Raw genomic sequence first — 12,918 nt, forward strand, 5'->3', positions numbered from 1 at the left:
CCACCCCAAATGCCTCACCACGCAGCACGAGGACTGAGTGGCTAGACTGAAAGTACTTCGTCAAGTTGTAAACGCATAATAAAAATGTTTAGTTTCGTTGTTATTTTAATGGTCAAAATGCTCCCTTTAAAAATGTCCCTGTCTACATGATTAGCAGAAGAAAGTAACTGAGCTGCAAAAGCTGCAAAACTAAAAGTCTGTGAAAGATGCCATATAAGTGGCTGAGCAGTCGTCACTCAATGAAGAATTAACTTCTGTGCTGCTCCCTCATCCACCAAGCAGCCACAACTATTCTGGAGAGTAATGTGGTGACATACATTGTACCCCTGACTCCACAGTCTCCTCTTAGGAATTTATCACAAGAAAATTATCAAAAGGAATGCAAAACTTTGTAAGAAGATATATACTGCATGTTCCTTAGAACAGCACAATCATACACTTGTAAGCCAAATCCCTAAATCCTTTAAAAAAAAAAAAAGGATATCACCTCAGTAGATGATACAGCCATTATACATAATTATGAAGACTAAGCAGAAATTTCTAAACATTTATACTAGAGGAAAAAAATCAGAAAATAGAATTGTATCTGCAGGTTCAAAAGAAAAATTTTAAATGAAGATGGATGAGGTATTAGGGAAGAGGGAATAAAATGATATTTTTCTTTTTAATCTTTACTGTTGTTTAAACAATAAAGCTACATTGATAAGAAGAACCTGTCTTAAATTGGATTTAGGAGAAGGCTGGGCTTCAGGACGACCCACCCTAATTTGGTACACAAGGAGTTTGGGCCATTTACTTGAAAATGAAATTATATACTTTGTTATATCAAGTATGATACCTGTAAGCATTGATCATTTTCCAGGAAGGGAGTTTTCAATGGCAAAGCAAACCCTCTCAGTGCTGGATGGAGAAAACAAATTACCTTTCTAGCTGGCTAGATGCTAGTGCCAGACCGGAGTGCTGGCTGGAGGAGTCAGATGCTCTCTTCCTCCCCCTCCTCCTGCCCCCCTACCCAAAACACTTTGCCAAAAAGCCTCAAGCGTCCCCTGACCGCAGAGGCACAAACACGCAGAAGGACCCCCCTTCATTGTGTCTAGTTTGCCCCAAGACTAGCCAGTGCCCATTAGGGCCTTTGCAAGATTCAAGAGCAGGAAGTCAAGAAGACTTCGCAGTATTTTTAAATAAGTAAAAACAGATGTGTTGCTCTGGGCTCCTGTGATTTTGTTTGTTTGCTTATTTATAACTGAAACTCTTTTTTAAAATTTTATTTTATGTGTTGAACCCTTGACATGGCAGGAGATCTTGCCTGTCAACAACCTCTAGCAGGGCACTGTAGGCGGAAGAAGTGGCTCCACAGACATGTGGAGCAAGGTGGGAAAAGTGATTACGCCAGCTTAAAATAATTATTCTTGAAACTACAAGATTTCAAGGCCAGGGTTTCTAAACTGGGTTCCAAATGACCAAGGTTGGCTCTGATATAATAATTCTAATAAAGCAGTAAAAAAAAAAAAAAAAAAAGACAACACAGAGATGTGGGAAAGGAGAGTTAACTTCCTAAGGGCCCTACAGATATCAGTCTGCCGTCCTAAACTCTGAAGCAGAGGCTAAATTAGCTGTTGGGAGCTGAAAGGGCTCAGGGGCTCATCTGCTCAGAGCTTACTTGGCTAGAGGATTTCTGAACTTCTTGCCGGCACACCAGGCCTTGCTGCCAGCTCCTCCAGTTCTGAGGAGCTGGCTGTCCTCCACCCAGTTCTGATTGTCAAAGTGCACCTGTTTTGACCAGACCAGTGCATATCCCCACCACCAGGCTGTCAAGGAAAGAATCTTTAGTCTCCCCAGAGCAGTGGGAACCCCCAGCACCCTACCCGATGGTTTGGAGCAACTTGCATTCCAGAATAGACCAGGTCACAGAGCCAATCTGCTTCACCTAAATCGGGAGGCAGCTGCATGATTCCTCATCCAAGGCATCAGCCATTCGCTTCCTCAAGATCATCCCCTAATGCCTGGATACCTGCACCAGCAATGAACTTCATCCAAGCTTCCCAGTCATCCTGCTCAAAGGCTGTTTTTGATAGACGCTCCCAGTCCCTGAGGGAGGACTTCAGGGCCTCCTCCTGGTCCGGGAAGATGTACCCGCCAGGCTCATCAGGAGACTTCAAGTCCAGGTCATACTTCCCAAACCTGAAGAACTCAGAGGCAGCCAAACAGTGCCAGTGACAACCTTGTTGGCATAGCTGGCTTTCCTGACAGTACTCTGGGGCTTCTTTGCTCCCAAGGATGTTAGGGGCAAAGCCCTCTGCATTCTTCTCGTTGGTAGCAGCTTTCCCTTATTTGTCCTTAGTAACATTCTTCAAGGTTGTGGCAAACCTCCACTCCAATGCACGTGGCTTCCTTGACATTTGAAGGACCAGCACGGAAGATCATGAACTCCTGTCACCTGGTTGCCAGCATGAGAACTACCTCTGACCACATTAAAACTGCACCTTGCAGGATGACTTCAGAAGTGCCAACCACGTCAGCAAGGTGACAGCACAGGGAGCCCCCTTCTCCACAGCTCCAGCTTCACTGGCAGTAAGGGACAGCCTATGACAGCACTCGTACCAAATTCAGACTTAGGCTCAGAGCCATCCTTCTCTATCCTGTTTGTCAACCTTCTTACTCCTCCGGGCAGCCCCAGTGGTTTCACTGACATGCTCGACAGCCTGTGAGATACCTTTACCTACATACTGAGTCCTGTCATTGTCCCAGAGCTTTAGGGCCTCAAAGACACCAGCTGAGGCACCTCTGGGTATGGCAGGTCTGAAGAACCTTTTGAGAGTAAGGCAGCTACCTCGACATCTATGAAGGATCCCCTCAAGGGTTGAAGGTCTCTCATGAAGGAGTCTGAAAACAGCCATGACTGATTTCTGGTACGAGCTCTGGTTGCCCAAGGAAAGGACAGAGAGCGCTGCCGACCCAGCAGGGAGGGTTGACCCCACAAGCCCAAGAGCTTCTCCTCTATTCCCCTGGGTTCCTCTCTAGATATTTTAATTCTGAATAAGAACAGATACATATTTAAAGAGAGGAAACCAAAACCACAAAGACCAGGGGCATGTACTGTGGTGGTTATGACCTTCCAAGTACACAAACACTATAAATAAACACAATGCCTCAATACCTCCATTTCCAAGCTCCAAATTCAATGAATACAGACACTCCAAATGATAAACCTTTGGAGGAAAGGAAGACTTGTGATTAAGAAAATCCTCCTCACATGAGTGACGTCTTGAAATCTCATGTGCTAAGAGCCTTCAGCTCCCAGAGACCGGACACCTGAGCCTCTGCCAGTGTCAGAATACAGCAAGTTCCAGGGGGAAGGGATCCTGGATGCATCCCTGGCACCAGCCCATCATGTCTACAGATGAGGAACCAGAGGCCCACATGCCTAGGTCCATGCATATGTTCACCTGAGAAGTTTAAGTTCCTCTGGCCTCAGCTTTCTGGACCCAAGTTCAGTGTTCTTTGCCTCATCTGCTCCTCTTCTCACCCAGGGTCATCGCTGAATCTCACCGCAGGAAACTAACTCGGCCCAGACTCCAACCCACTGAATTTCGTTACTTCCTTGCTGCCTTAGATGCTGAGCTCTTCCTGCCACCTATCAAACTTGGAGGATAAACATCCACCTGATGCAGAAAAACAGGTATGAGATTTCATCTCAACATGGAAAAATGGAAACTCGTTTCACGGTGGGCGTCTCATGGGGCAGCTCAAATGTTCACAGGTGCTCACAGCGCTCTACACTGGAAGAGAGTTGATGATGGAGGTGTCTGTCCATGGTCTCCAGAAACACCGTCATCAGCGGACTCACAAAGGGTAACTGCACTGCAGGCAAATTACCAAGAGAAGCAACAGAACAGGAACTTGAAACATCTTTCTTAGCTTTTAGTCACTAAGTGGTAATAAAATAAAGAAAAGAGAGGCCTTCCAAATTTTGATGACTCTTTCTTACAACACCAGCATTTGGAGTTGTTACAACCTGGCCCTCTCTGCTCCCTCAGTCACCTATTACAGAGAGGATATAATGAGGTCTACTGTTTGCTGTAACAATGTAACACTTAACTCCCCTACATTTTTGTCAATCAGACCTCCCTCTTGCAGCCAAGGCCAGCGCTCGGCAGGCTCTCAGCTGTCCTGGCACCGCAGCCAGCGCGCTCAGGCTTGTCGTCTGCACCACACCAGTCAGCACGTCCTCCGTGTGCCACGCTGCCCGCTGTGGAAGGCCAAAACTCAAAAGAGATGTGGGTGGTATTTGGGAGAAAGGATGGGGTTTTGTTTGTTTCTGAAACAGCAGGGTGGAAGAGTTGAGAAACTGCAGGCCTTGGGGAAAGAGGAATGAACCCAAGCAGGAAAGGGAGCAGCGGCTGATCCCTGGACTGAAGGAGCAGAGAAGCGGGCAGGGGCAGGGAGCTGGCTGCCCTGTGAGGCTACAGCCCTGGCTCAGCAGAGCCCTTGGGGATTTGGGGGTGGGGGGGAGGGGAGAAGGTAAGTGATGACAAACTGAAATCTGTGCACCATCAACACCACCACATGTGCTGCCTGCCCCGGGGATAGAGAAATCCCTGTCAGCTTCCACTTGGCTCCCTTAATGCACCGGACAAATAAATGCTTACAAAGCACCAGCAACAGGCCGAGATGTTTCCTCTCATGACCACAAAGAGATGTTCTCTCAGAGATCCGTGTTTCATTGTGAGCTGGAGTGGATGCTCATGGTTTTACTTTCTGCCCAGCTCAAAGGAGAATGTACATAATTTGTCCTCCACTTTCCCTGCCACCATAATTCCCCAGGAGGTCCAGTCGGGTTGGTCTTGCTTCCCAGCCCCTGATCTGTTCCCTTCCTCCTGTTCCTGCTTCCAGCCCTCCCATTCCTGCCTCCAGCCCTCTCGATCCCTTCATTCCTTTCCCACGTCCACTCCGAGGCAAAGACCCTCCACTGCAGCCCAGGCTCCCCTAGTCTCCCATGCCGCATCCTACATCCACGATCCAAGTGCCACAGGCCTCCTGTTCTCATCCCTGCGGGACTCCAGCTTCCACAGGGCAGCCTTGCCTGCCTGGTCCTTCTGGTTTCATAGAAGCCTGGACTGCCCAAGGCCAGATCACCTCAAGGTGTCCCCCTTTCACACCAACAGGCTCCCCTCTCCCCCAGCCCTGAGAGCAATCGCCCTGCCTGCCTGTCTCCTCTGGCTCCAGGCTCCCAGCTCTCACAACCCTGCTTTCTGTCCTGGGGGAACACCGGTCCCTCAGCCCCACCCACTCCTCCCAAAACACTGTCCTGCATCACACCCGCTGCCCTCTTGGCCTATAGCAAGAAGCCCCTGCCCCTTTCCCCCTGGGCACACAGCTAAATGAAGTCTCCCAGCTCCTGCTGCACTTAGGCACAGCGAAGCGCCAGTTTCAGAGAGAAAATGTAAGTGGAAATAACGCGGGCTGCCCCCAGGCTTTGCCATACAAGCATCCACACATTCTCCCCACACACACCTCTTCACAGCTCGCTGGGCTGTGAAACCCACTCTCTCAGAGTAGAGGCAAACTTCTACTTTAAAAAGTGAGGGGCAAAATAGATACTAACCCATCAGATCTTGTCATCCGTTTTATGCTGTGTGGTACAAACAGGACCGGGAGTGTTCAAGCCGGCCCGGAACAGCACAGGGCCATGACCAAGGACGAGGGACAGGGGCTGAGCTGTGTGGTGCAGACAGGCAGCCCTCACCCCACACATCCTCGATTCGGGGTAGGGGAGAGTCTGGCAACTCTGGTCTTGGAGCCAGAGGGTCAGGTCTGAAGCCAAGGAAACCAGTTAGGAAATGAGGACAGGTGAGCCAGGTTAACAGGCCATGCAGCAGGACGAGGTAGACAGAACCAGCGTGAAGTGCTGTGCAGGGGGCGGTGAGGGCACCGGCGGACTCAAACTCCACTCCTGTGGGAGCACACGGTAACAGGAGGGGGACTGGAGAGAGGAGGTGGAATTGGGTCACAAGTGGTGTTTAATTCAGAGTAAGGAGTTCCCACCCCCACCTCAAGTAAATAAGGTAGCCATTGTGGGATCTGGAACAGGGGAGCCCCAGTGGAATGTGTTCTGGGGTTAATCCGGGGTGGTATGCAGCCACAGGGTGGGCAGGCATATCAGAATCCCCAAGAACCCACTGGTTAGGGACTCGGCCCTCCCTGGCTGTCCACTCAGTACCAGCCCTCTGTGCACACACGTCATGTGCTCTTGGCACATACCTTACTTCTCTGATGGCATCCCAGGAAGTATGGTTAAGGCACTCAGCCACACTCACCCTGTCCTGCTAGGGGTAGAGGTTGATCAAAACCATTCCTGAACTCCCCTAACTCAGCTCCCTGGAACACACTCAGGCCCTGGGGGCAGCTCACTCCAAAGAGGATGGGAAGCCTCATTCCCAAGCAGGCAGCACAGGAGGTCCTACAGCCAAGACTGAGGCTCTTCCTAAGCACGGGGGGAGCCCAGTGGGCAGCAGGGCGGCCCAGCTGTGGGCGAGGACAGTGGTCAGCTCCTTGGGATGAGGTCAGTCACCACCAGTATCAGGCCGTCAGACCTGTGAAGTGCCAGCACAGGAAAGGAAGGAACCTCAAGTGGACAGTTCAGACGGCTTCCAGCTCCCCTGCCCACATTTCACTAGAAAATACCTACCGATGACAAGGTTCAGGAGGCCTGGCTAATCAGCAGCCCCAAGCACAAGCCCTCTCATGAACTGACCTCATTTTGTGCCCCCAGTAATGCTGGAGGGTGGGGACTGCCACCTTCATTTGACCTATCAAGAAACTGGGAGTAAGTCATGGTAAAACTGAGACAAACTTTGGTTGTCTAACTCCATGTCTTTTTAGCAGACCTTACCAAATAGGAATTCATGCCAGATTCTTGGCTAGATCTGAAGATGAATAAGACATAGTTTAGAGACTCAAGAAGATGATGTTTTAATTGGTAACAAGCGTGAAAACAAATGCATAGAATAAGAAGTTGCAGGTGCTATGGAAGGAGGACAGACTATGGGGAGACAGAGAGGTGGTCATGGTGTGTTCATGCAGACACGTAATGAACAGCCGCCCAACAAAGGCCTTCCATGAATATTACTAAGCAACAACTATCTGCCAGGCATCATTCTGAGTGTGGGGGTGTCCAGCAGTGAAGAAAACAGATAAAACCCCTGCCCTGACCTTCTGGTGAAAGGGGCTTACATTCTCATTTGAGATGGATGGATAGATGGACGGACGGATAGGTGGTTGGGCAGACAGACAGATGAGTCTGGGGGGAACCACAAAAGTCTTCATAGAGTACATGAGTCTTGAACTGATTCTTGAAAACTGGAAGGCAAGGTGTTGGTCAGGGGAAGGAGGGGGAAGGCCCCCAGGAGAAGCAGCATCACAGGGAAAACCACAAGGGTGCTCATCAGTCTGGGCTCTCTGGGGACCTTCAGGTCATTCCCTGGGGCTGAAGTGCTGGAGGCAAGCAAAGGATGAAAGTGGGGAGGCAGGGGCCATGGAACCTGGATTTGTCATGCAGGTCAGGAAGGAACCACTGGCAGGTTTAGAGAAAGTTCATAACAAAGACTACAATTAAGCACAAATACAACCAAGAGTTCATGTATTGGGAAGAATTCTCTCTCAAAGCGGCTTGGTTAGGAATCTCACTCTACTAGAAAACATTCTAGAACAGTCACATGTAACAGGCAGTGCAGCCTAGAGGAAAGGGCCTGTGCGCAGAAGTCCCAGAAGCCAGACTCAAACCCTAGCCTTGGAACACAGTGTGGCCTTGAAACAGTCACTTAATCTCTCTGAGACTCAGACTTGCATCAATAAAACAGGTGTATTACCACCCACCACACAGAGCTGTTGTGAGGATTAGAGACAAGATGTACAAAGAGTGTGGCATCAAGTAGGGGTCCCCACAGGATCATTTTTAGCCACCACAGGCAAAAGGAACCCCTAGACCTCTGGGGCAGCATCACGGCGAAGAGGCCCGGCCCGCCAGGAGCCATCCCTTGGGCCTCCTGCACAGCACACACTGTAAGCAGCGGCTGAGCCAGTCTAAAACAGCAAGTCCTGGGTTCTTTTAAAAATAGCCTTAATGGTGCACCAGTGCAAAGAGGGTTTGTGCCCCATGGTTCTAACAACAGTTTAGAAAAGTGACCCAGAAATCTCCCCCAAGACGAGAGCTTTAGAAGTTACCATGTCCCGACTAGCCCGCCAAGCACTGCTGATCGTACTGCTTTATGACAGCAATATGCCTGTCACCACCCCAAACTTACAGCCCCTCCTATAGGACATGATGAAACAGCAGCCATTCTTTTCAAATAAAATCATTTCATAAAGGCCAATTCCTAACATCCGTCCTCAGATAAGCCACTCTAAGATGACTGGTGTCTACCAACGGCCACCCACCCAGGCATGTTTTAAATTGTTATGCGACAGAGTCACTTCACAAGCTCAGGTCTTTTACCAAATAGCAGAAAACTATACAAGAGTTGTGACTGGTTCCCCTACAAAAGGGAAGGAAGGCCTTGCTTCCCTAAAACAGGATTGAAACATTCAGCACTACCTGAGACCCAATTCATGTTATAAAAAAGCAGCTTCTCTTTCACCACTGTCCTGGCAGGAAGAGGTAGTCTGCAGCATCTGAACACACTTTCTCTGCAGAGTCAACGTGTGTGTGGTAGTGCAGCCCACCCACCCTCGCCCACATACCTCTTTGGAGCACCAGGCACATTTTGGGTGGATCAGCAGACATTCTTCACACGAGGTGGCACTTCCACTAGTGCATATGTTCAGACCTTCAAAAAAAAGATACAGATGCACCAATTAGTTTCTGGCCATAAACCCTACTGATGAGGCTTTTGAGTGGGGTGGGAGGAGGAGTCACTTCCTTTTGTGACAGGGGGCCTCCGTGAGGCCGAAGGGTGCAGCCCCTGTGCTAACTGCAGTTTCTCACTGACGGTTTCTGAAGCCCCCATCAACCGTGCACCCTTGTGTTAGCAGCTCCCGTTTCTTCTGCTGCGCCCACTTGGATTTCCACTGCCTTCTCCCGTAACACAGCAGGCCCTCCCTCACTGAGGGGGCACAAGGCCCTGTACACTTAGTCCAGCTGAAAAGACAAAAATACAAAGGACAAAAAAAAGAAAGAAAAAAGAACAGATAGGTCTTCTTCAGACATCAGAAAAACCTAAATCGGGTCCTGTCGTCCCAAATCCACAGTGTACCGAAAGAAGCCAGCACAGCCCACAGAGGAGAATGTACCCTGGGAAGACAATGCTAGATTAAGATAATGCAACTCCATTAACTCAATACATGTATTAGTAGGGGGGAGGGTATAGCTTAATGGTAGAGTGCAGGCCAAGCATGCACTAGGTTCTGGGTTCAATCCCCAGCACCTCCACTAGAAAAATAAATAAATAAACAAATCCCACCCCCCAAATTTCTTTTTTAATTTTTTTAAATTAAAAAAATAAATAAATAAAAATTAAAAAGGGGGGAGGATATAGCTCAAGTGGTAAAGCGCATGCTTAGCATGCACAAGGTCCTGGGTTCAATCCCCAGTACCTCTTCATAAAATAGTAAATAAATCTAATCGCCTCCCCACCACAAAAAAATTAAAAAACAAACAAACAATACATGTATTAGTAGGTCAAGTAAGAAACGATATACCACCTCAGAAGGTGATACAAAGGCATCTGATCAAATTCAAAACCCATCCCTGATTTTTAAAAAAATCAGAAACTTAAGAGTAGAGGAAAACTTCTTTTTATAAAAGTCACTTATTTCAAACCCAGGCCAGCCCTCCCACCCCCTGTCCCTGTCCCATTAATGTGGGGAGGGGTCTCTGGAGGCAGGAGCAACTGTGGTATTGAGGTTAAATCCACTGTCCCCCACTCCTTTCCCTCCCCCACCCCTCTACCCAACCCCATTTCCTCCTCCAAATCCCACCCCGCAACTGCACAAGCATCTTTGGTGAAATTTATCAGCCTTCTTTTCCTTCCTCTCTCAAACATCCAGGATAGATTTCTTTTGAACAAGAGCAGAACTAGTTGGTTTTCCTTGAATAGAAATAACTTTATTTGGTCCTCACAGCCCTAAAAGACCCACTGGTCTCTTCTGATCGTTGCCTAGGGGCACACTGGATAAATGAAAAAAAAGGAAAACCCAGGGCCACCAGCCCTAGAAGAAGGGCTTAGACCACAAAGGGGAGAAAAAGAGTCAAGGAGATTAACAAGGGAGAGTGGAGAAAACACAGGGATGTGGAGACTGTTCCCTAGCTCTGCTAAACACCATAACAACACTGGTTGTGAGACATCTTAAACCTGTAATATTTCCCTCACTTGCTAATTTGAACTCCCTGCTTCTTCTCTGTCACTGGCAGTAAAAACCGACAGAAATCGAGTGACTCGGAGCTGCACTGTGTCATTCTGAGAGGCACTAGCAGGAACAAATACCATTTGGGATAAGAATGGCAACTGGGATAGACGGGTGAGAAATTGGCAAGACCTGAGGTGCAGGGAAGAAAGGAAAGGCAGCTTTGGGGACCCATGGGGGTGAGAAAGATGGTTTTCCCCACCAGAGACCCCACCTGGAACCCTGGGCCCCTCACCTCCACCAGTGGTCGCCCTGTTGGGACTCCTGCCTTACACCCCCAGAGCTGGGGGACCCCAATCTCACTGCCAGGCCTGCAGCAGGACCTCCAGGGTGCAACGCTGGACTCAGAACCCATTTTCCAGGAGGAACAAGCTGAGACCAACCACGGTGCATGCCTCCTTTCAGCAGGAAGAGCCCTTCCTGGGGCCAAACACTGACCAAGGTCTTACAATCCAGCCCACCGGGAAGTTGAGCCTGCCTGCCTCCTGCTTGTATCGACAAACTCCTTGCTCATTTTAATATGAATCCATTCACTTGGTGACTTTCAAATAGGCACTTGAGACTTTTAAAAAAACAATGAGTGCAAGAAAAGAGTCAAGATGCCAGATCCATTTTTTGGTCAAATATCCTTAGTGGTCAGAAACCACTACCTGGAGGGTGGGGATCAAATCTAGAATGAAAATGACTCTCCTGCTCTCCTCAACCTTATCAGAGAGAAGTGCAGGCCCTGTGGCATGTCATTTGCTTTGATGTATAAAACTATTTCCATGAAATTTTGGAATTGCTGAACCTTGGAGCTGGAAGTGCTTTAGGATGAGCTAATCAAGTCACCTCATTTTATAGATGAAAACGTGAGAAAACAAAAGAGTGACCCAAAACAAGGAGCTCAGCCTACAAGTGAGTTCAGAAGGAGCAGTGGCCAGTCAGTGCCTGTCTGGAGTACCTACCTGGGGGTCCCTGCCCCACCCTAGACTCAGGGCCATGTGACCAGAAAGCTCTGGAGTCCTCTGGAGGAGATGTCCAACAGACCCTAGTCAGGAAGGAATCTGAGGTTGGATGTCTCATGTATGTCTCTGTCCCAGCCCACATAAATTCACCAACACCACTTTCCAATTACCAGGGCCTCATCACTGAGCCCTGGGACCTTGGGCCGGGGTCTCCGGCTCACGGCACTAAGGGCTCCTCCATTCTGACCCACATCAGACTGGGCTCTGGTCTTCCTCTGTGTCAGCCTAAAAGACCTTGGACATAATCCTGAAGAGCCTCCAAGGATGTGGCAGGCATCTGGCATGAAAACCTATTAAACAACTGCAAAATATCTGTCACACTGCATTCTTAATTGTTTCTGTAACTATTACATATTCACAAGCAATAGTAAAGGAGTTTCACTGTACTCAAGATAATTCCTCTAAAATTAGGTTGCTGTTGGGACAAATTCAAATTCAAGAAACCCTGCTCTAAGCATGTCCTAAACGCCAAGCACTGGGCCCGGGGACGCTGGAGATACAGAGAGGATTGACCCAGGCCTTGCTCCCTGGGAGCACATGGTCGGTGGGTACCAGGCAGCAGCCAGGCACTCCGGAACCAAGAGCACAGGCCGCGCTGACCGGTGCCCCTGTGCCAGCGTTACTCCCTTTGGCATCTCTCCTCTCTCCCCCTATTAACACTTCAGAGAGGCTGGATTTGGCTGGATGAGTCACTCGGCACCAATAGCATTTTGAAAGGAAGGAAGCAATGAACAGAAAAGCTAAACAGCCGGAGTTCACAAATGTCAGAGTATTGTGTCTAGGTCATGGAAATAGGCACGAGCAGCCCAGCCGGTGGCCACAACTTTTCTTGGTTGCTGTTTGCACCATGACTATTCCCAGCTCGACGTCAGTGGCCTGCAGCCCTTAATGTCTCTGAAGCCAGGGGTTTACTGCAAACCATCATCTGAAAATATGGTCTCCTTCTGAAACTCATTGACTCATCCCTCCCTTTATCAGTCATAGTCAGGCAGCCTCCACGTCCGGCCGATCCTTCCTGCAAGACATATGAAATGTTTCTCCTAAATCCAACCTTTCCTGCCTGCCACCTCCAGCCCTACACAGCCCCAGCCAGGTCTCGGCAGACTTCTGCAGTAGCCCTCCCCTCCCGCTGGCCTCCCTCCACTCAGCCTCTCCCCACTTCTGTCATCCCATGTGGCCAAGGTCACACAGCACCGACTGACACACACCTTCAACTGCTGGAATTTTCTGACCCAAAACATGCAATGGGATGACAGAGGCGAGTACCAAGCAGGAACGGCCCTGCTGGCAGGGGGAGAGGAGACACGGCACTCCTCAGTCGGGACAGTGGGAAACGCTTAATGAGTATATAGGATATGCACCCACCCTAGAAAGCACACGAACAAGAACAGACCACGATACTTGGAACAGTTGATGTCTGTGCGTCCACCTTCATACGAGTGAGAAGCCAGGCAAGAGAAACAGAATCCTGAATCATATTTTAGTCACTGTTTTCACAACAGAAAATAAA

At 49.1% G+C, this 12,918-nt stretch overlaps 1 protein-coding gene across 1 annotated transcript in view; it reads right to left on the reverse strand.

The window, feature by feature from the left end:
• Positions 1-12,918, reverse strand: part of ITGB5 (integrin subunit beta 5) — a 105,323-nt gene that overhangs the window by 86,065 nt on the left and 6,340 nt on the right. Inside the window, exon 2 of the mRNA XM_032480815.1 lies at positions 8,740-8,825. Coding sequence (XP_032336706.1) covers positions 8,740-8,825 — 86 coding nt within the window. The remainder of the gene's footprint in view (positions 1-8,739; positions 8,826-12,918) is intronic.

Source organism: Camelus ferus, chromosome 1 (genome assembly GCF_009834535.1).
Source record: "Camelus ferus isolate YT-003-E chromosome 1, BCGSAC_Cfer_1.0, whole genome shotgun sequence".
Taxonomy (NCBI): Eukaryota; Metazoa; Chordata; class Mammalia; order Artiodactyla; family Camelidae; genus Camelus; species Camelus ferus.